Source organism: Salvia hispanica, chromosome 1, assembly GCF_023119035.1.
Source record: "Salvia hispanica cultivar TCC Black 2014 chromosome 1, UniMelb_Shisp_WGS_1.0, whole genome shotgun sequence".
In the NCBI taxonomy this organism is placed as follows: domain Eukaryota; kingdom Viridiplantae; phylum Streptophyta; class Magnoliopsida; order Lamiales; family Lamiaceae; genus Salvia; species Salvia hispanica.
This window is the reverse complement of record NC_062965.1, coordinates 19,688,230-19,709,787: the sequence shown is the minus strand read 5'-3', so window position 1 is coordinate 19,709,787 and position 21,558 is coordinate 19,688,230. Positions and strand designations below refer to the sequence as shown.

At 38.4% G+C, this 21,558-nt stretch overlaps 6 protein-coding genes across 8 annotated transcripts; 3 read left to right on the top strand and 3 right to left on the bottom strand.

The window, feature by feature from the left end:
• Positions 1 to 2,388: 2,388 nt before the first annotated feature.
• LOC125210961 (zinc finger CCCH domain-containing protein ZFN-like) lies at positions 2,389 to 7,641 on the top strand. Its single transcript, XM_048110615.1, has 7 exons — positions 2,389 to 2,561; positions 3,377 to 3,534; positions 3,835 to 3,897; positions 4,679 to 4,798; positions 5,436 to 5,708; positions 6,272 to 6,580; positions 7,111 to 7,641. Exons 1-7 carry the CDS (start codon positions 2,513 to 2,515, stop codon positions 7,390 to 7,392), a joined length of 1,254 nt encoding a protein of 417 aa, XP_047966572.1. The 5' UTR covers positions 2,389 to 2,512; the 3' UTR covers positions 7,393 to 7,641.
• A 1,973-nt stretch (positions 7,642 to 9,614) lies between these two features.
• On the bottom strand, positions 9,615 to 10,540 carry LOC125210975. The gene is made up of 2 exons (XM_048110641.1): positions 10,267 to 10,540; positions 9,615 to 9,853 (listed from the first exon to the last, which is right to left on the bottom strand). Exons 1-2 carry the CDS (start codon positions 10,462 to 10,464, stop codon positions 9,785 to 9,787), a joined length of 267 nt encoding a protein of 88 aa, XP_047966598.1. The 5' UTR covers positions 10,465 to 10,540; the 3' UTR covers positions 9,615 to 9,784.
• Positions 10,541 to 11,271: 731 nt separating this feature from the next.
• LOC125210967 lies at positions 11,272 to 12,279 on the top strand. The gene is made up of 2 exons (XM_048110629.1): positions 11,272 to 11,562; positions 11,723 to 12,279. Exons 1-2 carry the CDS (start codon positions 11,476 to 11,478, stop codon positions 11,972 to 11,974), a joined length of 339 nt encoding a protein of 112 aa, XP_047966586.1. The 5' UTR covers positions 11,272 to 11,475; the 3' UTR covers positions 11,975 to 12,279.
• A 1,177-nt stretch (positions 12,280 to 13,456) lies between these two features.
• LOC125210945 (CBS domain-containing protein CBSX6) lies at positions 13,457 to 15,502 on the bottom strand. 2 transcript variants are annotated; one of them, XM_048110598.1, is made up of 3 exons: positions 15,396 to 15,502; positions 14,949 to 15,301; positions 13,457 to 14,500 (listed from the first exon to the last, which is right to left on the bottom strand). In XM_048110598.1, the coding sequence occupies exons 2-3, from the start codon at positions 15,290 to 15,292 to the stop codon at positions 13,573 to 13,575; spliced, it is 1,272 nt and encodes a 423-aa protein (XP_047966555.1). In that variant the 5' UTR covers positions 15,293 to 15,301; positions 15,396 to 15,502; the 3' UTR covers positions 13,457 to 13,572. The 2 variants fall into 2 exon arrangements, with proteins under 2 accessions (XP_047966555.1, XP_047966561.1); XM_048110604.1 differs by having other exon boundaries at positions 14,949 to 15,473.
• Positions 15,503 to 15,586: 84 nt separating this feature from the next.
• On the top strand, positions 15,587 to 18,152 carry LOC125210936 (receptor-like protein CLAVATA2). The gene is made up of 2 exons (XM_048110586.1): positions 15,587 to 17,727; positions 17,819 to 18,152. Exons 1-2 carry the CDS (start codon positions 15,938 to 15,940, stop codon positions 17,913 to 17,915), a joined length of 1,887 nt encoding a protein of 628 aa, XP_047966543.1. The 5' UTR covers positions 15,587 to 15,937; the 3' UTR covers positions 17,916 to 18,152.
• Positions 18,153 to 18,499: 347 nt separating this feature from the next.
• LOC125223690 (protein TRIGALACTOSYLDIACYLGLYCEROL 3, chloroplastic-like) lies at positions 18,500 to 21,551 on the bottom strand. 2 transcript variants are annotated; one of them, XM_048126948.1, is made up of 10 exons: positions 21,342 to 21,551; positions 20,831 to 20,959; positions 20,383 to 20,478; positions 20,175 to 20,252; positions 20,033 to 20,094; positions 19,862 to 19,937; positions 19,415 to 19,522; positions 19,012 to 19,187; positions 18,854 to 18,938; positions 18,500 to 18,697 (listed from the first exon to the last, which is right to left on the bottom strand). In XM_048126948.1, the coding sequence occupies exons 1-10, from the start codon at positions 21,549 to 21,551 to the stop codon at positions 18,659 to 18,661; spliced, it is 1,059 nt and encodes a 352-aa protein (XP_047982905.1). In that variant the 3' UTR covers positions 18,500 to 18,658. The 2 variants fall into 2 exon arrangements, with proteins under 2 accessions (XP_047982905.1, XP_047982913.1); XM_048126956.1 differs by having other exon boundaries at positions 20,383 to 20,473; positions 20,845 to 20,959; positions 21,342 to 21,478.
• Between the last annotated feature and the right edge of the window lie 7 nt (positions 21,552 to 21,558).

The window sequence follows — 21,558 nt, the reverse complement described above, 5'->3', positions numbered from 1 at the left end:
CTCTCTCTGTATGTGTGTGTGTTAGTTGTTGATGGTGGGACTTGCTGCTCTTTCACTGGCCTCTCTTGGAGGAGAAGCCTTTCACAATCTTGTACATGGTCGCTTCCATTTAGGTTGTTTTCATCTCTCTCTCCTTCTATTTAATTAGTCCTAACAAATACGCTTTCATTACAATCCACCAAACATGAGTACATCGTAAGCAACCTTCACAACTGTACAGATTTCAAGAAACCAAGTACTTTTTTGTTTATTTAATAATCACCGATCGATGAACAATCTTTATTATTTTCTCAAAACCAATAAATAATTATAGGCGTTTGAGTGGTTTGATTTTGGATTCGCCCTTCTTCTTGGGATGTTGGAGGTTACTTCTTTGAATTTGTAAAATCCAACAAGTATTTTTTAAAAATATCAAATTGCTGTAATTCCAGATAATGGAGGGTGCTGATGACAACAATTCTAACCCAAGAAGTTTATGCTCTTTTTACTCAGCAACCTATCACTTGCCGGAATTCGCCCACTTCTAGAGGAGGCTATTGGTCTTGATAAAAACACCCTTGATGCTATTAAGAACTTCATAAGTCAACTACATCTGTAGATTTCACGAAATGTTTGCCGGCTGAATATGTTGTTATTTAGGTATTAAAAGGGGCTGGGGCTGGATCCTGGAAAGAAGTTAAGAAAAAAGTCGATGCGAAACAAAGAAAGCTAAGGAAGGTTAACAACGAAGAGGAATCTGATGCTACACAGAATGAAAGTGATGAGATGAACTATAAAGTGAAAACGAGGAAGGTTAAGAATTCAGAACAGCTAAAAAAACGTAAAATCACTGAAAATGCAGATATTTATGTCTCTCCCAAGTAGAAGCCAAACAAACTTTCAAAAAGTCAAAAAGAAGAGGATAATAATTTAGTTGAGGATGAAAGTTTATCTGAAGATGGTCAATGCCAATCATCTGTTGAAAGATCAGCCCTGGTTAGTTTTTATGCCAACCTTAATTACAGTACCCAATAGGAGTATAATATAAGCATTTTGACAGCAGAGGAAAGAAAAATTAACACTTGTGCATGGGAAGGTAGAGAATCTAAAATCAATAATCAAAGCTTGTGGAATGAGGTTTGTGCATCAGTTAGACCCTCTCTTTTACTCAGTGTGTTTGGAATTTGTTAACATTGTCACATTTTTTGGTCTTAATTGTCAGTATTCTTCCTGTTATTTACAAGAATGCTAAACAAGCGCTCGATGACAAACGAGAAACCATTGTAGTGAAGGAGTTGGAAGGTATTCTCTCAAGCGAAGGGCTATCAAAAAATCCAACCGAAAAGGTAATTGGTGATTTGGTATGGCAGCTATTTAATGCCATGTTATAGTGTCAAATGTGGAGACCAGTATTTTAAAAAGGTTAAGATGCATGTCATGGATTTTTCTAGTCTCTAATCAGAACCTAGTTTGGAAATGTTCAAAATATAATTTCTAGAACTGAGAGCTCTCAACGTGTGGTTTTGTGGCTCTGGATAAACTCATAAACCTCTAGTTCGTGGTAAGAAAGACAAGGTAGGTGGTAAAGATAGTATGAAGAAAGAAATCTATGGTAAAGATCTCAATGATGACAATAAAGGGGAAGAGAAAGAGGTAGACGAAAGTGAAGATCTGATGAAGGTAATATTTATTGATGCATTTAGGTCCCTAATCATTCTCACAGCTACTTGCCTTGATCAATGGAAGGATGGTTGTGGTGTGATGGTGATATAGCATTTTTATCTTGAAAGTGGAAATGTTGGTGACATTGTATCTGGCAGCAGATGGATAAGAATTTGTTCCAGTTTTTTGTGAAAAAGGCGCTACTTTATTTTTGATAAGATCGCAGTTCATATTGAAGATGGTGTTTTTCGGGACTATGTAAAGGGTTAGTTTCATTTCATACTATAATTTTGTTGTCCCATGGCATTTCAAGCTTGACGATATTCATAACTTTTATATGTAAAAAAGCTATAGTACAAAATAAAATGCTAACATTAAAACTAAAAAAGATAAATGCCCTCTAAAAAAATCTAAAGCTACAAGGATATGGAATGTGATTATTTTAATAAATTTAAAATAAATTTGCATTAATGTTGTGTTCGATTTTTAAGATAAAATAATACTAAAATATAATATAGGATTGAGTTAGCTAAGACTAATTATCTCATGATTATAAATCTAGAATTGAATTGTGAGATTGAATTTCATGAACCAAACACACTATAAATTTAATCTCGGATACAATTTTACAGACCGAACACCCCCGAAAGTGTGAAACACTTCAAAAATATTTTTACAAGGGAACAGTGAATAGTGGTTTGGTTGGTGATTTTTTATTCACTCTACCTCTCATTTTCGCTGCTTTATTTTTTTTTCTCTCTTTCTGTGGAGGAGAGAGAGCGCCGTATTGCGCCATTCCTTTTGTTCGCTCAAAATCTCACTGCTACTCTGGCAGCTCGTCATGTCATGTGGATGCGGCTGGTGAATTCCAATGTCGCGACCTTCCGTCACCGCCGCTTCCTCCTCCATGCACCACCAAGGTCTCCGCCATTTCAAAACTCCTTTTCTTTTTTGTTCGATTTTATGTGCGTTGATTGCGTGCGCATTTAGGGAGGATTTCCGTTGCGGTCCTGTCGCTAGTCGTCATTGACTTTGTTATCTTATCGGTTTTTAATTGTAGTAGTGTTTGTTTGATGATCAGCGTGGCGTTGACTGATTATTTTACCAAACTAGCTAGTTTATTTTGAAGGGAGGACTAGGTTCTACTGTATTACATAAGCTTTGTTAACTTTACATATGCTTGTTTCTGCGTAGCTCACCCGATCATTTGTAAAAATTCCTGCCACTGGCTTACTTTTGCTAATCCTTTCAACGTCTCTGTTTTTGTTCCTTGTGGATTAGATTAGTTTAGCTTGGAAATTGTTGATTGCTTGTGCCTACATTTGTCAGCTCTTCATGTAAATGCTCTTATAACATAACCTTCCACTCATGTTAAATACCATTATTCATTGAGGCTTTAAATTTCTCCCAGTCATTTCAGCAATCTGTAACTCATTTTCTAGTTCTAAATCCTCCATCATTAGGTGGAGATTTCACTTATAATCTGCATTATTTGAATATGTAAGAGATTGCATGGAAGCATGGTTTCCAAGTGCATTAGTCGGCTCACAAAGATTGCAATATACTTATATACAACAACTAGAAAAGAGGCCTTGATATTTGTTTTCTGCTTTTCATGCAAATGCTGAGAGTTCCAAATTGTGCACTATAGAATGTCGCCTTTATCTAGAGGAGGGTCATTACATCATATAAAGTAGAAGATGAATTTCTTAGTAATGGTGTCTTTTCTTTTCAGATGTTTTGTGGCCAATAACCATGAGATCAAGGGAACAAATGGAGTCTGGACCTTATCCTGTTCGTGAAGGTGAACTGGATTGTTCATACTACATTAGAACAGGAGTGTGCCGGTTTGGGCCTACATGTCGATTCAACCACCCCCCCAACAGGAAACTGGTATGTGATATGGAAGTTTAACATTTCAAACTTTCAATGGTACAAACTTAATATGAATTTGACTCTTATTTGGCCCGTGTTACTACTTTGACTGGGTTGCATCTTGAATTTTGAAGGTAGTGTGTCCGAGATTGCTTGCTGCGTATATTATTGTAAAAATATGACCGAAACAATCATCTAATTGCATTTGTCACCTGGTTACCCTGAATCCTGAATCCATAAACAACAACTGTACAGTCAGTTTACTATTTAATTTTTATCTTTTCACTTTATTCTGAAATCTATCAATTTAAATTGTAGGCTATTGCAACAGCAATGATGAAAGGTGAATACCCAGAAAGGATAGGACAACCTGAATGTGAGGTATGCGTGCAACTTTATCCTCATTTGTTGAATTGCATTTTCTCACCACTGCAGCACTGCTCAACATATACCCTGTAGGGTGACTCTTTTGATGATTCCATAAAGGTTTATAATGAACTTCTTTTTAAGCATTAAGAGTGTGAATTTATTTGTATTTAGTTTATCGATTTTCCTAGTAGGGGTAACATTTTTATATTTCCTCTGATTTCTTTGTAGTTTGTATAATTGTTGGCTCATATAGGTTTTTGTTTGATATTGTCTAATACTCCCTCCGTCCACGAAAAATAGTCCCATGGGTGGGCGGCACGGGTTTTAGTGAGAAATTGGTAAAGTAAGAGGGAGAGGGAGAAAAAATTGGGTAAAGTAGAAGAGAGAAAGAGAAAAAGTGGGCAAAGGATGATAAAGAAACTTTCCACTTTTAAATGAGACTATTTTTTGTGGACCCAAAATGAAAAGATGAGATTATTTTTCATGGATGGAGGGAGTTTACAATGCTGGCACTACAAGATCTTTGAGATGAATGGTCTTCATAGTTATCTATTATAGTGAGTGAGCCGATACACATTAATGTAGGTGTTAGAAAATTGATGATAAAAGATTCATAGACTGCTTCTACTTAACCAACATCTCACTGGAAGAAGGTTGAGGTTTTTAGTGGATTTTTTTATAATATGAGTCTGTCTGTTGTCACTTTTGACATAAAATTTGTCTGAAGTTCTCTATTTGCTTCTAACTTGCTTCCACTTATATTATCATCTGGGAATTTTTGTCTTCTCTCCAGTATTATTTAAAAACGGGGACATGCAAGTTTGGAGGCACATGCAAATTTCACCATCCTCGAGACAAAGCTGGGATTACCGGACGAGTTGCCTTAAATGTTTTGGGATATCCACTTCGCCCGGTCTGCACCCATAACCCCCTTTCATTGATTTTTCCTTGGCTTAATTTGTTAGTTGGTTTTTAAGTTTGATCAACTAATTGGCATTGCAAATTTGGAGTCCTGCATACTTTTTTCATTGACCTAGTTGCTATAGTTTTGATACATGAAATACTGTTTTTTACTATGACAAAGTGTGGTTATAATTACTGAGTGATGTTCATGGGCGTTAGCTTTCATTATTTTTTTAAAAATGATCTCGATAAAAATCTGGTTGAGAACTTCACAGTCATGAAGAAAAATTAGCTTTACTTTTCTAAATAGATTATAAATATGGTCTAGTTTGAGAGGAAAAAGATGGATGAGTCCAAGGTGTGATGAAGAAAGCACTTTGAATCAAAGTACAATTGCTTTTGTGTTCGAGTTAATGAAAGGGCTGGGGCTAGCTAGGCTTCTGGATGATGTGCACCTTCATAAGAGAAGGACACACACCATTGTTCCATACTGGAGAGTGGTTTTGAGTAAATAGTCTGTGCTCCAGAAATTTGTGTTTTCGTCACCAACTTTGCATAAGTGAAAGTTAATTCTTGAACAAGAGAAATTTTTTATGGGTTTTCAAGCTTTTGTTTTGATTTAGTTTTGCTCATTATACGGTGTACAGAATGAGATAGAATGTGCATATTATATAAGAAATGGACAGTGCAAATTCGGGAGCACTTGTAAATTCCATCATCCCCAGCCATCAAACATGATGGTCTCTTTACGTGGTTCTGCTGTATATCCTGCAATTCATTCTCCTACAACCAATCAGCTGTCATATCCATTGTCAAGAGCTTCTTTTATTGCCAGTCCAAGGTGGCAAAGCCCTTCAAGTTATACACCACTTGTCATGCAACAGGGAGTGGTATCTGTCCCTGGATGGAACATATACAGTGTAATATTTCTTATGAACTTGTATTCTTTATGCTGAATTAATTGTCCACTGTGGCTTTGCTTTGTCTAAGCAAGACAGAATGGAGCATGTTCAGTACCCTAATCACCTTACTTACTACTCCCTCCGTCCCACAAAGATTGTCCCATTTTTCCATTTTGGTCCGTCCCACAAAGTTTGTCCCATTTCACTTTTTACCATTTTGGGTAGTGGACCCCATATTCCACTAACTCATTCCTACTCACATTTTATTATAAAACTAATATATAAAAGTAGGACCCACATTCCACTAACTTTTTCAACTCACTTTCCATTACATTTCTTAAAACTCGTGCCCGGTCAAAGTGGGACAATCTTTGTGGGACGGAGGGAGTACTTAACATAGGAAAACCTAAATCACATTTTAGCCTCATGGTATGAAAAAAGCGCACGTATAAGTTGCTCATTCCCACACCTGTTTCTCACAGAGATAATAAATAGAGAAGTTCCATCAGTTGGATGCAAGATCTGTTGAAGAATTATCTATCTTCACAATAAAATCTGAAATTTTCATGCATGGTTTTCAGGGTCAACCCAGTTCAGCTCTATCTTCTGAAAACCAACCCCCTTCAGCAGTAAACATCCAGAATGATGGAGCGTCACATCAGGGAGACTCTGGAAATATTGCATCTGAGTATGGTTCTGTACCAATGGGATATTATACATTCCAAAAAGATAATGTATTTCCTGAGAGACTAGGTCAGTCGGAATGCCAGTTTTATATGAAGACTGGGGACTGCAAATTTGGTGCAGTTTGTAAGTTTCACCATCCTAAGGAAAGACTGATTCCTGTTCCTGACTGTCACTTGAGTCCAATTGGACTTCCTTTACGCCCGGTAGGTTTTTGCACCAACATTTATACATGGTTTTTTCTAGCACTCTCCTGGGATAATTAAACCAAGAATGGGGTCTCTGCCTTCACTTTCAGTTATTCTATATTCTAGGAATCAGTGTGTCTTTGAAGATTACTGTTGAATTATGCACCAAAGAATGAAAAGGGAATAAAGAGCTAGTTTGTCTTGCCTACATCCACTAGAAAGTGTATGGAAGGGCTAGAAGCGACAATCATTGCTCTCTAATCACCACGATTGCAGTTTTCACAATCTGCTGTTGATTCGAAAAACAGTGATGACTGTAAAAAGTCATTTCATCAGAAACATAAAACTCAGCTGAGTTATTATTTTATATTACTATAAAATCTCCGATCTCCCAGTTGAACCATATTATGCTTCTCCCTCTATTCACTTCAGATCAATTAGTAAATTTTTACGCAAATCTATACCTTTTGTGTTGGTTCTAACTTTTTGAGTATTTGCCCAACTCAGCATTTTACTTTTCACATGTATTTCTTTGTTGTTGGTTGTAGGGGGAGCCTGTATGTGTATTCTACTCACGATATGGTATCTGCAAGTTTGGTCCGAGCTGCAAGTTTGACCACCCCATGAGAGTTTTTGCATACGATACACCTGCATCATCATCAACTGATTCTGCAGCCATTCGCCGTTTTTTGGCCTCTTCACCGGGAACAGTTCCAGCAAATTTCTCCTCAGATGGACTCATGGATGGAAGCTACACAAACAATAGGCGGCTTTCCTTGTCAGAGGCTAGACAAAAACCCTCGGGTGACAATAACGCTGACTCAGAGTGAAAATGTTTCTTCCAAAAGTAATCGAGTTATTGCCTTATATAATCTTGGAAGATAAATAAATAACAGCTTCCTGTAAATTCATTTCCGTGGCTGGAGATGTACAGAATTCAATTCCAAGTCAATCTGCTTTTCTGAAGATGCAGTTCAGTTGACTAGATTCACTTCTTAAACTTGCTGCTATGTAAAAGTCTGCAAATGTTGTCACATTTCTTAAAGGCAGTAGTGGATGATTCCTTTTTTTGACAGCCACATAATTTTCATATGTTTGTATTACTTTGACAGTCTTCTGAGCATTTCTTTTTGCAGCAAGGTTTGCCTCTCTAGGCAATGGTCTTCCCAAAAGCATACAGGGTCATTCCTTGCGCTAATAGCTATTTCTGCTGATTATGGTTGATTTCCTACATGTTTAGAACGGTTGCAATGTCCCCTTCATTTCATGGTCAGTAGTAAAGATTATCATTATTTGTGACATTACTTTGGTCTCGAGGTGTACTCAACTCACCATTAACTATTTTGACACCTGTTTCTACTGATTACTTTTCTGGAACTCATACTACATCCTTCATGTAATGGTCATTAGTGTGGATCATCAAAAACTGAGTATAAGTTTGATATATCTCATTACTAAAACTGCAGTTTTAGTTTTTCTATCAGGAATCTAAAGAGTGCCTCTTCATTGACTGTGCTAGTGATAAAATGATTGGGTATTTAGGATATGTGCTATTAACTGTCAGTTATGCTTTTAGGTTACTGGCTAGTCATTTTCTACGTCAGGCTGTCAAAGACCAGTAGGTTTCTGTTTAACAGTATTGACGCAGGTTATTAAAGTATACTGCATCAATATCTAGACACATCAAACTAAGTAACCTTGTTTGTGTTTTATCTCATTCTCATTTAAGTTTGCTTTCTGGGTCGTATGTTCTATGGCAATGGGAGATGAACTGGAACCTGTGTTTTTAATTCAGCCTACATTGATTCAGGTTGTATGTGATTGAATTCTAATATAATCTGATCAGTCATAAAGATAAAACCATGAAAAAAAGATACTATATCTTGTTTCCCTATAAGGGGCAAGTGCCGAGATAGTTGTTCCATCTAAAAGCAATCCATTGAGAAAGCTATAAAGATCAACGTTTGCTGTGCCAAAACTCAATCAGGTAAATTCTGGTATTTATTTGAATGCTCTATTAATTCTCTTGAATTTTGGTAACTTTTCAACTTCATAACTGTCTCCCTTTGTAGGGGTTGACCTATGCTTGTTAGGATCTGTGGTGAAACAGCCAAGGAAACAGTCGAAAGAAAGGGATGCCTCATTTAATTCTTCTAGAGGAGCAAATAGCAGGTATTCTACAAAACTAAGGCACACATGAGTTTTGCCTCATTTATAGTTTAATCATGACTTGATTATTTCTATTCTTGAAGTACTCTCATAATATGAGTGATAGCAAGTGCCATCTTTGTCGGGGCATTGGCTTTCTTTGGTTGTTCCATTACTCTTTCATTTATGTTTAACGGATTGAAACTACGCAGTTGATTTCATTGTTTAGTAGTATTAGATTTGTGTACAAGTTCGCTTCCTGGCATGATAGGCTCTCTTAAAATAAGGGAGTACTTATAGAACAGAGATTCTGTAGACACAGGGAAGTCTGGAACCAACCAAAAACACTATAAACATTGATGTTTGTATACCTTTAAGTAAAAACAATTTTTAGTGATATTAGTCAGGTATTTTAGCAGAATAGTGCAACCAGGTGAACGAAGTTTTTGTTAGGAAAAGAGTTTTTTTTTTTTTTAATGGCCCGTTGTTTCTGCTGCTTCCAACCTGCATCTGGAAGAGACCACAAACCTGAAATGACTATGGTTGTCCTTTCTTGTGAGTGCAGGTGATGATGATGGTAGAACTGCAAGTGAAATGAAGGGACGGGCATAAACAACACCGACAACAAGCATGTCTGTAGATTGTGAGGTGGAAATTATTCAAGTTTGGTGCAATCAGATGATACACCAGTTTGTTCTCATGGAGCATCGATCATAATCGACAAGGATCTCTAAATCTTTACCTGAATACATATTTTTTCCATTTTTTAGCAAAAATCCTGAATTTTGGCTAGCAGTATAGATGATTAAATTTATGTTGTGAGTAGGAGAAATTGGAGGTCTGGACTCGACCATCCAAACCGCAGAATCAGAAAATTTGCCTCCTATCTATGAGAGTGTGAGAGTATGATAAACAAGATTTTGGGAGTAGATAGTGCAATTTTACCATATTGTAATGCATATACATTTTCACATGTCTCAAATCATCAATGAAAGAAAAAGTAAAGTAGTACTCCTACTAGTATTTATTTCAAAATCATAAGAGTAATATTCTCTGTGAAGAGGTATGTTGGAACTAGTAGGGCCACCAATCACGGCCACCGGGCTTCTTCACCATGATATCATTGTATTCAGGTCTTGAGGTCTGCAATTCCATTTTCCATCACACACAATATATACATGTCAGTAATTGTTCTAGCATTACTTTTTTCCACTATCAATCCTAGGAAAATGATCAATACAAAAAATGATCTCAATACAAAATACAGATTTGGTATCTAATGGTCAATAATCAAATAAAAACACGGAGAGTCATTATAAACAATTATAGGTCATATTATAAACTTTGGGTTTGAGGTCATGCTAAGGTCATTTTATGTCGATCTTTACTTACTATAATGACGTAAAAATAAGATTACGATGACCTAAAAATGACCTCCGTATGCTTGTTTCAGTATTAAGAATTGGTGTTACATAGATCAAAACTCATCAATCCTATTCCTAAACAACAAATCTCTCATTCTAACGATTATAAAAAACAAGAGAAAAGTATTTTACCAGATCTTTGAAAATGATGAAAGCCGTGAGGAAGAAGAGAACGAAGAGGATCTCGAATTCTGCGAACCGGACAAAGTTGAAAACCGAGCTGACACCGCGAGTCAACATCGATGGCGCCGCCGCCGGAGATTCCACCGCTCTTCTCCGCCGCACTCCGTCGAAACCTATCATCCCCGGACCACCCGTTCTCTGTGCCATCTCCTACCAATTGCTGATCTCTCTGCTTAGAAAAGTTGAGGTTTGATGGTAGCTGAGATCGAAAAAACAGTTGGATGGATTTGATAAAAGGAATGAAACTTAGGATGTGGGCCTCAGAGTTGGGCTTCAAATACTATCATTTAGGGCCTTCTTCCATTCCTTTGACGGCCCACTTAATTAATTGATTAGCTTTGTTCCCTAGAAAAGACATTACTCTTGGGTATATACGCCGACCAAGATTTACTAACGCAGCACCAACATGTGACAATTTCCTACCTCATGTCGCTATACTAATACTTCCTTCGTTCCGTGGTAGGTGAGGTGTTTCTTTTCAGAATATGATTTAAAAAAAATTTGTTAAATAAATTAAGTAAATAAAAAATAAAGTAAAAAATGAAAAAAACAAAGAGATAAAGTAAGAGTGAGTAAAGCAAATGAGAAGAATATTAACTTTTACTAAAAAGAGAAATTACTTCATTACTATAAAACGGAGATGATATTACTTAGTAACTAGTACTCCCTTCGTTCCATAATAGTAGATATATTTCTTTTCGGCATGAAAATTAACAAAAATTGTGTAAAGGAAATTGATGATGAGTCACGTGCCGTAAAGAAAAAATAAAATAGAAAAATAAAGAGATATGAAGAGAGAATAAAGTAGGAAGGTCCAAAGCAGGGGAAAAAGAATGAAAAAGCTATAGGTGTGAAATGCCCATTTGCAAAAGTTAACAATTCTTCTTTTTGTTTATTTAATGCAATTAACCCCTTTATTCCATCTCACCTCTATAGGCATTCAAAACCAAAACTACTAGTAGTGGAGTACTAGTATTTATTAGCGAGCAATAGTTAGATATATAGATGCATGTTCATACCTAATCTCTGCCTCTTCCCTCAACAAAAAAGATCTTACTCTCCTCCCTTACTCTAGTTCACCACCACCATCTCCTGGTTCATTTTCCGACCGTTTTACCTCTCCTTTCAATTTTGGAAGAACATCAAAGGTTGAAAGAAATGCGTGCAATAAGTAGTGGGGTTTTCTGGTCTGTGTTGATTCTTTTATTCACCTCTAGTCTCCATCAACAACTTAGATTGTTCATGGTAAGTTTCTATCTCCACCATTTTTTTTCTTCTTTGTATCAGAAGACGGATCCCACAGACATTCTTGTGTAAAACCCCATCTTTGTGGTTTCTTGAATTATCATCTGGGGCACCCCAAAAATGGAGTCTTGATGATAAAAATGGTTTCTTGATCTTACAGGTGTCGGCGGAAGATATGATGCCGCTGGTGGAGCTGGGGAAGGAGGAGGTGATGGTGATGGTGAATGATAGCAGAAGGAAATTGGGGAGCTTTCAGATTTGTTCACTATGCACTTGCTGTGGAGGTGCAAGCAGAAGCTACTGTTTGCCATCTCCATGCTGCTATGCAATCAATTGCAACATTCCAAACAGGCCATTTGGATTCTGTTCTTTCACTCCCAAGACTTGTAATTGCTTTGGATGCCATATCTAATTCTTGATATTGTTTTTTTAGTTGAGTCTTGTTTGGAAGAGGGAGAAAGTCTATATCTGCTCCTTTTTCCTGCTAGTTTATATAGTAAATGTTTATTATTTGTTTGAGGGGCAGCTAGCTATTTCCAGGTAATTGTTTTGCTCTTCCGAGCTCTTTCTAGGAAAAGGTTAGCTAGATTTAGCTGAAGCAGCAAAAGCAGTAGTGCAATATTTTGGTTCTAAGTTCTAAAGAATGATTGTTGATGGGTTGCAAATGCAATTTTTATCTTGTAAAATGAAGATTTAGTGAAGTGATGATTTGCATTATTGCTGTTTGTTGTGTGAGACTCTGGCAGAACATGATGGCGCATGTTGGATTTTGGGAGTGTGTTTCCTGATGAGTGGGATCAAGATTTGAGTCATTCTGGTGTTCATTGCTTTGATTAATTATTAGTTTTGTCAGCCTTTGTTTATTAAACAGTCTGAGGGTGTCATTATGATTGGTGTGGCAATGTAGACTTTTCTTTATAATATGGAGTATTTGTTTTGTATCTCAAGGTTGCTGCTGACACAAGATATGTAGTTGTTGATTGGTTTTGCTCTACTTATGCCATATCATGATTTGGTCGCTTCTCATCTCTTGGTTCTGAAGTCAATGCAATCCACTTATTAAGTTGTGGTAGGATATATACTTATTTACTATAGCCTAATCTATCATTTACTTTGATTGATTGGTTAAATTTTGAACTTGTTTGATCCCCTAATTCTTCAAATACTCAGTCAACGCTTTACCAAATAAGTGCCCTCCTTGAGAATGAATAACAGATCGTCAATGACAACGAGTTGAGGGTCTGATTGTTAAGGTCCTCTTGGGGTCAAAGTTCAAGATTGAATCAAAAAGGTGTTGCTTAGAGTGATGGTTGTAGTTGGGACTTGGGAGAGGAGGTAATTGTAGTGGTCCATTGAGCAGCTGCATTATTGTGGTGTAGCATTACTACAATGGAGATAGGTAGTTATTACAGTAAAAGAGGATAATGCTGGATGATGGTCTGTGCTTTATTTCTTGAATGAGAACTATACTAGTTTAGTAGTAGTAGTAGATGAGATGCAAGTTGAAGAAAGTAGATGGGAGGTTGTTAGCAGTTACTAAAACTATTAAATACTTGGTGGCTGCATGTGCATATATAATACTGGTATGTAAAATATGGTTGAGGGGGACAGTTTAATTTATGATCATTCCATAACAACTGGCCTTTGCTCCATCTTGCAATTCATTAGAATGCATTTCTTGATTTTTCCATTTTCTCCATCTCAGTGTTTATCATCATGTCTATATTTGTTTTGAGTTCTTGGCTTCACTAGAATAAGTGAAGTTGGATCAAAGACTTCATCCAAAACTAAGAACAAAAAGAGAAATACTTGACAGTAAAGCTGTGCTTTTTTCTTATTTATGATAAACTTTAATGGTAACGACCACAACTTATTTTATGGTCAAATATGGAAATCACACAACATTTAATCATTCTATAAAGAGAATGGAACCAAACCAAAACCAGAATCACGGCATCTTACAAAATACAAACAAAAAAAACTTCAACATTGCAGCAGCAATATATTGGGTTATAAGTTGGAATCCAAAGTAGCTGGTGCAGCAGCTGCAGGTTGCCTTGTGACTGCAGCTAAGATATCAGTGTATCCCACCAAACCAACAAGAATGTCATCGTTTTCGATCTCTGTAACCCAGACGTGGGTGGCCCGGTGTGAGAGCATCTGCGCCATGACAGCAGCCAGTGAGCTCGTAGCCTTGCAGGTCAAGGGTGCAGTCCTACCGCGGTACATGCTCCTCCCGATGCTGAGGTTCGGATCAGACGAGGAGTTGCTGAAGAAACCGATGCTTCTGCTGCTGAACTTCCTTCTCAACCTATTGGAATTAGCTGCTGCTCCATTGGTTTCCTCTCCAGCTATTTCATCACTGTGGGTATCAATATCAGGTAGTGATCTTGAATTCATGTGATCTTCGACACCCATCACGAACTGGCCGGCTGATAATTTGGCGAGAGCCCACGCAGCAGACAAGTAGTCACACTTCCAGAGCTTGGCCAGAGAGATCTCACCCAAGATCTTGTGTTGCCCCTCTGGTGTTGGTTCGACAACTGCTGCAGCGCAAGGATCATTGGGGAGCTTCTTGGTGGCATCAATGGCCGGAGAGGACGCCTCAATCCAACAGTAGTTTGGGTTGATGGCTTCGAGAGAAGCAATCGAAGAGAGGGGTAAAGGAGCCAAGGCACCGAGGCAACCAATGAGGAATCGAAGGACATCTTCTCTTGAGAGGCAGCAGAACTTGTCTTGGATGGACGAGGTGGAAGAGGATGAAGGACGGGTAGCTAATGCGTTTGTGCTGCTACTGCCTCCGAACGAGTCTGCATTTTTGAGCCATTTGCCGTTGTAGAGAATGGAAAAGCGCTTGCTCATTCCTCTCCATACTAAGCTCTTAGGCACGAGGAGTCGCCTCGCTCCTTGTTTCATCATCTCAAGAGCATCTATTAATCTTGAACAAGAATCAAGTAGTCAGATTCCAGTTCTTGAACACTGAAAAAATAATGGGAACTTCTAGTTCTTGATGATAGTATGCACAACCAACATAAATTCACAGAGTACCATATATACAGACAGAATGCGCAGTAGTAGTAAATGTAGCTCTCGTACCAAATCCAACACAATCCAGAAAGTTTCCAAAACAAGAATTGCAAGTGAAACTGATTGATTCACGTTTTCAACTACCATTAAATATTGTTTTTATCCAAATCCAATCAACAACAGCATCAACAATACCACTCCCAAATCACATCCAAAATGATTTTCAAATCCATTCCTATGCTTACCTGTGATCCCATCCAAAATGATCTTCAAATCCATTCCTATTTTGAAATAGATAGCAATAGGAAACGATAATGAATGAAGAGAGAGGAGAGAGGAGAGAGGAGAGAGTAGAGAACCTTGTGCCTGGATCAACAACTTTAAGAGCAGAATTAGCAGGAGTGACGATCTCAGAAACAGGGGTGTTGATGGCCTTCTCCTGATCAGCCAAGCAATCATCTCTCGCCAAGAATGCGACGATATCCAATGCGTTGAGAATGCCAATGAATCTCTGCTGCCTGCTCTGCGCGTTCTCAAACGGACTCTTCACCGATCTCTTTCGCCACACCGGAATCCCTCCCTCCGCCGAATCCCCAATCGCCCCTATCGCCGCCCCCACCGTCTCCGTCTCCGAGAACTCCGACAGCTCCGGCTTCCCCACCGTCAGATCGCCCACAACGTGGTACAGAAATACCGACGCCATGCGAGATTACTATAGAAGATGAGAAATGAGAGAGTCAATTTGGAGGCATAGATGATTGAAGAAATTCGGTTGAAAATGGCGCTCATCAAGTAAGTAAATTTACTGTTTTCAGCTTTGTTTTTTCTCCAATCAATGATTTGGGGATTCGCCGACTTCTCCTTCTCTTTCTCTTTGACTCGTCCAGCTCTATTTTTTTTTCTCCTCATCCTTATCATCATCTCTGAATAATTGATTTTAATATTGAATCGAATTGCTACGCGACACAAAAAGACAGCGTGTGACAAGATATTCCAACAATAATTACATGTAACTATGCATTTACCAGAGTCTTCAACAGTTATTTAGAAGTGTCGAGATTACTAGATTAACAAAGTGCAAATACATGAAAAGAAAAAAAAAAAAAAATTACACAGTAATCGAGAATTTGGAGTGCGCTTTATTCATGTGAAAGTGTGATGGAGTATAATTCCCTTTGGCATCCCTTCCCTTTCCTACTCCACTTGCCCAACAACGAATGTCTGTACTACTACTATCTCTCTCTCTCCTCTTCTTTCTCAGGTGAGGTGAGGTGAGGTGAGTAAAACGGCACTCCACTGTTACTGTTTAACTGTTTTCTTCCATGAAACTGACGCCTGCAGATTAGAAATGATTGAGAGAGGCAAAATCAAAGTCCCAATTTGTTTCGTATCTTTCTTGCTACTGATAATACCTTGTGGATTTTGCGCTTCTCTAAACCCTAACATTCTTGGCGTCGACCCACGAGACAAAGCTGCAATCTTGGAGCTCAAATCCCATTTTCACGGCTTCAACGATGGCTTCTCCATCTCCAACCGCTCCGGCAGGCTCACCACGCTCAACCTCTCCTCCCATAATTTGACCGGTGAAATACACCCCTCTCTCTGCAACCTCACTCTTCTTCAAACCCTCATTCTCTCACACAATTCTCTGCGTGGCCCCATTCCCTCCTGCTTCAATCTCTTGACGAACCTCAAGCTTTTGGATCTTAGCTACAATTCTTTCTATGGCTCCGCCCCTCAAGCTGTTGCCACGCTCAACCAGCTGGTGATTCTTGATCTCAGCCACAATGAGTATTCTGGCGAGATTCCTGCGTGGATTGGGAATTTCTCTTCCAAACTCGAGAGACTTAATTTGGGATTTAACAATTTCAGTGGGGAAATGCCTACTACCTTGTATTCTGCAATGTCATTGCTCTATCTGGATTTGTCACACAATAATTTGACCGGAGTTGTGGGTGATTTCCAGCAGGCTTTGGTGCAGCTCAACCTCGCCTCGAATTCGTTTTCGGGCACTCTGCCCTGCTTCTTGCCAGCTGCTAAGTCCCTCTCATTGCTCAACTTAGCAAGAAACTCCATTTTAGGAGGGATCCCAGCTTGCATTTCTACTTGTCGTGAGCTGACACAGCTCAATCTCTCATTCAACCAACTAGAATATGGGATTTCTCCAAGATTGGTTTTTTCTGAGCAGTTAGTTGCTTTGGACTTGAGCTTCAACAAGCTGTCTGGAGATCTTCCATCTACTATTGTGGGGGCGCCTGACAAGTCGAGTCTCTTGCTCTTTGATGTGTCCAATAATCTGTTGACAGGGGAGATTCCATCATCTATCACAGAGCTGAAGAACTTGAAGGCCTTGTTTCTCTCCCATAATCTTCTCAGTGGTGAGATTCCGGAGAGAATTGGGAATTTGACCTACCTCCAAGTGATTGATCTGTCTCACAATGCGTTGTCTGGAAATATTCCTTTGAACATTGTTGGTTGCTTTCAGTTACTGGCACTGAAGCTGAACAACAACAATATCTCTGGTGAGATTCCTCCAGAGCTTGATGCATTGGATAGTTTGAGGATACTGGCACTGAGCAACAACAGAATCTCCGGGGAGATCCCTCTCACCTTGGCAGGGTGCAAGTCATTGGAAGTTGTCGATTTGAGCTCAAACGAGCTTTCTGGCTCTCTGAATGATGCTGTATCCAAATGGTCCAAGCTTAGGTTTTTATCCCTCTCACATAACAAGCTGAATGGATCCCTACCGAGTTGGTTGTTCACATTTGAAGCAATCAAGACGATCAATCTTATGGGCAACAAGTTCTCTGGCTACATACCAGATGGTAGTTTCAACACTAGTTCAAATTTTAATCACAGGGATAATGGTGGATCAGAGTATAGAGATGTTGAAATGCAGGTCTCTGTAGTAATTTCTGCTAGAAATGAAGTGATGTTCGACTACGAGCTAACAAGCAGAAGTGGGATTGACATCTCAGATAATGCACTCAAAGGGGCAATCCCAGCAGGGATGTTTGGATTGCAAGGTTTGCAGTATCTAAACCTGTCACATAACTTCCTCGAGGGTGAAATTCCAGCAGGGATGGGGAAGATGTTTAGTTTGGAGGTGCTAGACTTGTCTCATAACTCCTTTTCAGGGTCAGTTCAAGAAAACATATCTAGTCTTGGAAACTTAATGCTGTTTAATATATCGTATAACTGTCTCTCCGGGATTGTCCCCACGAGACAGGGCTACTGGAGGTTTCCTGGGGCGTTTGCAGGCAACCCAGGCCTCTGTCTCGAGGAATCATCATGCGATGGGAAGAGACGGCCTTCAATGCTACTGAGAGATGGGAGCGAGCAGGGACTGATTTCAGTGAAGATTTTGTGTGTAACTAGTTTTGTTAGTTTCTATGCAGGTGTTATTGGGCTTTGTTGTTATGGTCAAACCAGAAACTACATGTTGCAGACCAAAAACTACTGATTTTTATGGTAGAAAAGATTAAGTAGCACCTTGTGTTTGCTTCCAACATAAATGTCTCACAAGATTTAGTTTCTGTAAATAAAGATTCCTGCTTGTTCTATCTTGACCATTTTCAATTGAGAGTGAATTGGCATAGCACAAAATTCAATCTTCAAAAGCCAGCATAATCCTTGATCCCTATAACCTAAAAGAACATTCTTACATCATCAATTAAGAGTATTAGATTCCTACTTTGAGGCTTAATGCACTCTGCAATCCATATATTCGATGCTATTCTTCTTGGGTTGGTGCTTTCATTTCAAAATCATCTAGGTAAAGTGAGATTCTTTTAGTACCACGTGTTCTCTGCATACAAATAGCATCAAATTTTACTTCCATTTTGAAACATGGGATTGGATACTACACCAAATGGTACCATCACCGTGCAAAGTGAAAGAACAAGCTGGATTAAAAAATAAAATGGAAAACATCATTTGATACCACAGAAATGAAATTATGAAATTCCTTTGAACTCAACTGTAGGGCAAATACATGGAGATGGAAATTTTCAAATAGCCTAGTTAAGAAAACTCTGCCTGTCTGCCACGGATATGGGCCTTGTCATACCTAATACCTAATTGGCCCATCCAAGCTCCCCGATGCGAACTGAAAGTACAATTCACGTATGAGAATCACTATTTAAACCATAAGTATTAGTTTTAGAGCAGCAACTTTCCCACGAGATATAATGTATACATCTACGATTCATGACATTGTGCCAACAGAACCTTTACACACAAATATGAAAGAGTTGGCGTTTACCTGTCGAACAATTGGATTCGTTGAGGAGGAGAATTCATGAGTCATTCCTTGCCAAACAACTGCTCCTTCATACAAAAACAACAGCCTAGATATGGTATTAGTATTAGGACGTGAAGAAGTAGCTGAAATTGTGCAAAAGGCTAGAAAATAACCACTACCTATCAACAGCTCTTTTGATTGTGCTATGTTGATGAGTGACTACCACATAGGACGCAATCTTCCCAGGCTTCCCAAGTGCATCCTTACCTTTCATATGAACCGAGCGAATGAGATCTTCAACAACAGTTGATGCAATAGGATCCAGACCAGCTGTTGGCTCATCATATAGAAGCACCTATTCAAAACACGCATGATGTCAATAGATATAAATACCATACGTAAAAATGATGATATTTTTTACTTGGATAGTGCAAATGGAATTGTACTTCATAATAATACATTGCATATTATGACCTTGAAGCACCAAAAACGTACAAGCCAAAACATATAAAATCTTAACCAGTGTGTAAGAAGAGCACCTGAATTTTCTTTGGTAGAAACAAAAAGGTGAACAAATAATACCTCAGGCTCAATCACATGCTTTGTTGGATCAAAAATGATGGAACGAGCAAGCGCAACTCTCTTTTTCATCCCACCGGACAATTCTGAAGGTAATCGATCTTCAACTCCCTGTACAAAGAATTCTCTTAAACTACCTCCACCTTAAGAAATGAATATGTCAATCGCCTATGTCTATAATGCAAATTACACAGTCTATGTCTAAAATGCAACATTAAACTATCTATAATGCAATCTGTCTATATCTATAATGCAATATGCGGAAATCCATCTTCAGCGTCCACTAATGTATATTGCATTGTATCGTTTACGATTTTGCATGTTACGTGCCACGTGGCAGCACAAGGTTGGAAGTATGTGTCAGAAGGATGCACACTAATGCTCCCCTATATATATGCTTTTCGATAAGCTTAGATAGTAGCTATATGGACATGGTCATTAACCACATACCTTTAGTCCAACAGCAGCTAGAGTCTCAGTGACGAGTTCGGCAATTTTATCCTCTGGCATAGTTGAATTTTCATATCTGTCACAGAAATTCGAGATATAATATGAAACATACCTAAAAAATGCAGTTGTTAACAATGAAGCAAAATCTAATTACAAAGACAAACATCTTACAACAAAAACCCGACATTTTCACGAACAGTGAGAGAATCAAACAGTGCTGCACTCTGAAAAACCTGTTACCATGGGCAACAGATTCAAGAACTGTCTGGAGTCACTGAATAATACAGGAGATGCAAACAATGTTATCTCTCACCAAGCCAATTCTTAGGCCTGAAATTTCCTCATCACTGATCAACCCGTGTCGTCTTCTGCTGCGAATCAATACCTCTCCCTAGTTGTTCATAATTAATGATTGACCACAAGAGGACAGTCAATACCCATCTAAAGTAGATTCTATCAATAATAGTAAAGTTAAAAGTACGGCATTATACCAAAAGAAAGGAATAAACCTGAAGAATTACCTTGTCTGGAGCAAGAAGCCCAGCCATAATCTTCAAGATGGTTGACTTCCCTGTCCCAGATGGGCCAATAATCCCGACAGCCTCTCCATGCCTAATCTACAAAAGAAATTAACTCTGTCAATGTTAAGGTGGTATCCACTGAGAATGAATGAGCTGGTTCTTGTGGCAACACAGACTTATTCACTAAAGTTCATTCATTAACAAAATATAGTTAGTTAGGAAACTATCAAGTAACAACCAATAATGAGTAGCCCAAGATGGATTATCTCATGTGACAACCCATTGATTAAACATTCCCCTGGCCTAAAATTCACCACTTACAAAAATTCCTGCCTCCCTAAAATCATGATGGTAAAATCACTATCTTTTGGTCAGTTGAAATAACAACAAATACATTGGATAATGTATTAACCATTCGACAGAATCAAAGCATAAATAAGAAAATCACCTTAAAGCTCACACCTTTTAGTATGTGCTTTTCCCCAAAGGATTTGTAGACATCTCGGCATTCAATGAGTACATCGGATGCATCCTCATCCTCCTCGTTGATGCTCGAATTATACATCTTGTGAGCACCCTGGAGATAATGAACAGAAATGTATGTTTCCACATGAGTACATGATTACATTCCGAAAAAAAGCACCTAAAAGTTGAAAATTTGTCATCACCTATCACACATCAAAACATTTTAAAAGTTTGTAATTCCAAAATTTACACTGCCTATCTAGAATAGAAGCAACAAACACAAACAAAAATGCGATGAAACAAGGATCTTGAAACGATGGATCATGCTGAAGTTAACTTATAGGTAGCTGAATAGAAGCAGTTACAAAACCAAATGAACCCAATACCATCAAAATATCCACTTCAGATCCCATCAACAGCCATGGATTACTAAGTTCAGCTCATTTATTAAGGAAAAAAAATTAGAAATTGAATTGATGAAAGATAGAGCATACCTTAAAGTTTGCAGGCTGGTGATTTTGAGGCGGAGCGACGCATGCACAAGAAACCATTCGTCGATTTCTTGGAGCATATTCGGCATCAACAGAAGAAGACGACGAAGAAACGGACGAAACCGGCGGAAAACAAGACAATACATTGGAGTGCTGATAAGTTTTGAATGCAGTGAGAGGCCTGTGAGACATGAAAGCCGCCGCCGACATCATCCCAGAC

Coding starts and splice junctions, on each gene's coding strand:
- LOC125210936 (XM_048110586.1), top strand. CDS start 15,938: ATGATTGAGAGAGGCAAAATCAAAGTCCCAATTTGTTTCGTATCTTTC. Junction 17,728..17,818: donor TCTCATAACTCCTTTTCAGG/GTCAGTTCAAGA, acceptor CCCACGAGACAG/GGCTACTGGAGGTTTCCTGG.
- LOC125223690 (XM_048126948.1), bottom strand. CDS start 21,551: ATGATGTCGGCGGCGGCTTTCATGTCTCACAGGCCTCTCACTGCATTC. Junction 20,960..21,341: donor ACCAGCCTGCAAACTTTAAG/GTATGCTCTATC, acceptor CATTATCTCCAG/GGTGCTCACAAGATGTATAA. Junction 18,939..19,011: donor ATCAAAAGAGCTGTTGATAG/GTAGTGGTTATT, acceptor TACCATATCTAG/GCTGTTGTTTTTGTATGAAG.
- LOC125210945 (XM_048110598.1), bottom strand. CDS start 15,292: ATGGCGTCGGTATTTCTGTACCACGTTGTGGGCGATCTGACGGTGGGG. Junction 14,501..14,948: donor GTTGTTGATCCAGGCACAAG/GTTCTCTACTCT, acceptor TTCTTGTTCAAG/ATTAATAGATGCTCTTGAGA.
- LOC125210975 (XM_048110641.1), bottom strand. CDS start 10,464: ATGGCACAGAGAACGGGTGGTCCGGGGATGATAGGTTTCGACGGAGTG. Junction 9,854..10,266: donor TCATCATTTTCAAAGATCTG/GTAAAATACTTT, acceptor ATGGAATTGCAG/ACCTCAAGACCTGAATACAA.
- LOC125210967 (XM_048110629.1), top strand. CDS start 11,476: ATGCGTGCAATAAGTAGTGGGGTTTTCTGGTCTGTGTTGATTCTTTTA. Junction 11,563..11,722: donor AACAACTTAGATTGTTCATG/GTAAGTTTCTAT, acceptor TTGATCTTACAG/GTGTCGGCGGAAGATATGAT.
- LOC125210961 (XM_048110615.1), top strand. CDS start 2,513: ATGTCGCGACCTTCCGTCACCGCCGCTTCCTCCTCCATGCACCACCAA. Junction 2,562..3,376: donor CTCCTCCATGCACCACCAAG/GTCTCCGCCATT, acceptor TTTTCTTTTCAG/ATGTTTTGTGGCCAATAACC. Junction 3,898..4,678: donor TAGGACAACCTGAATGTGAG/GTATGCGTGCAA, acceptor TCTTCTCTCCAG/TATTATTTAAAAACGGGGAC.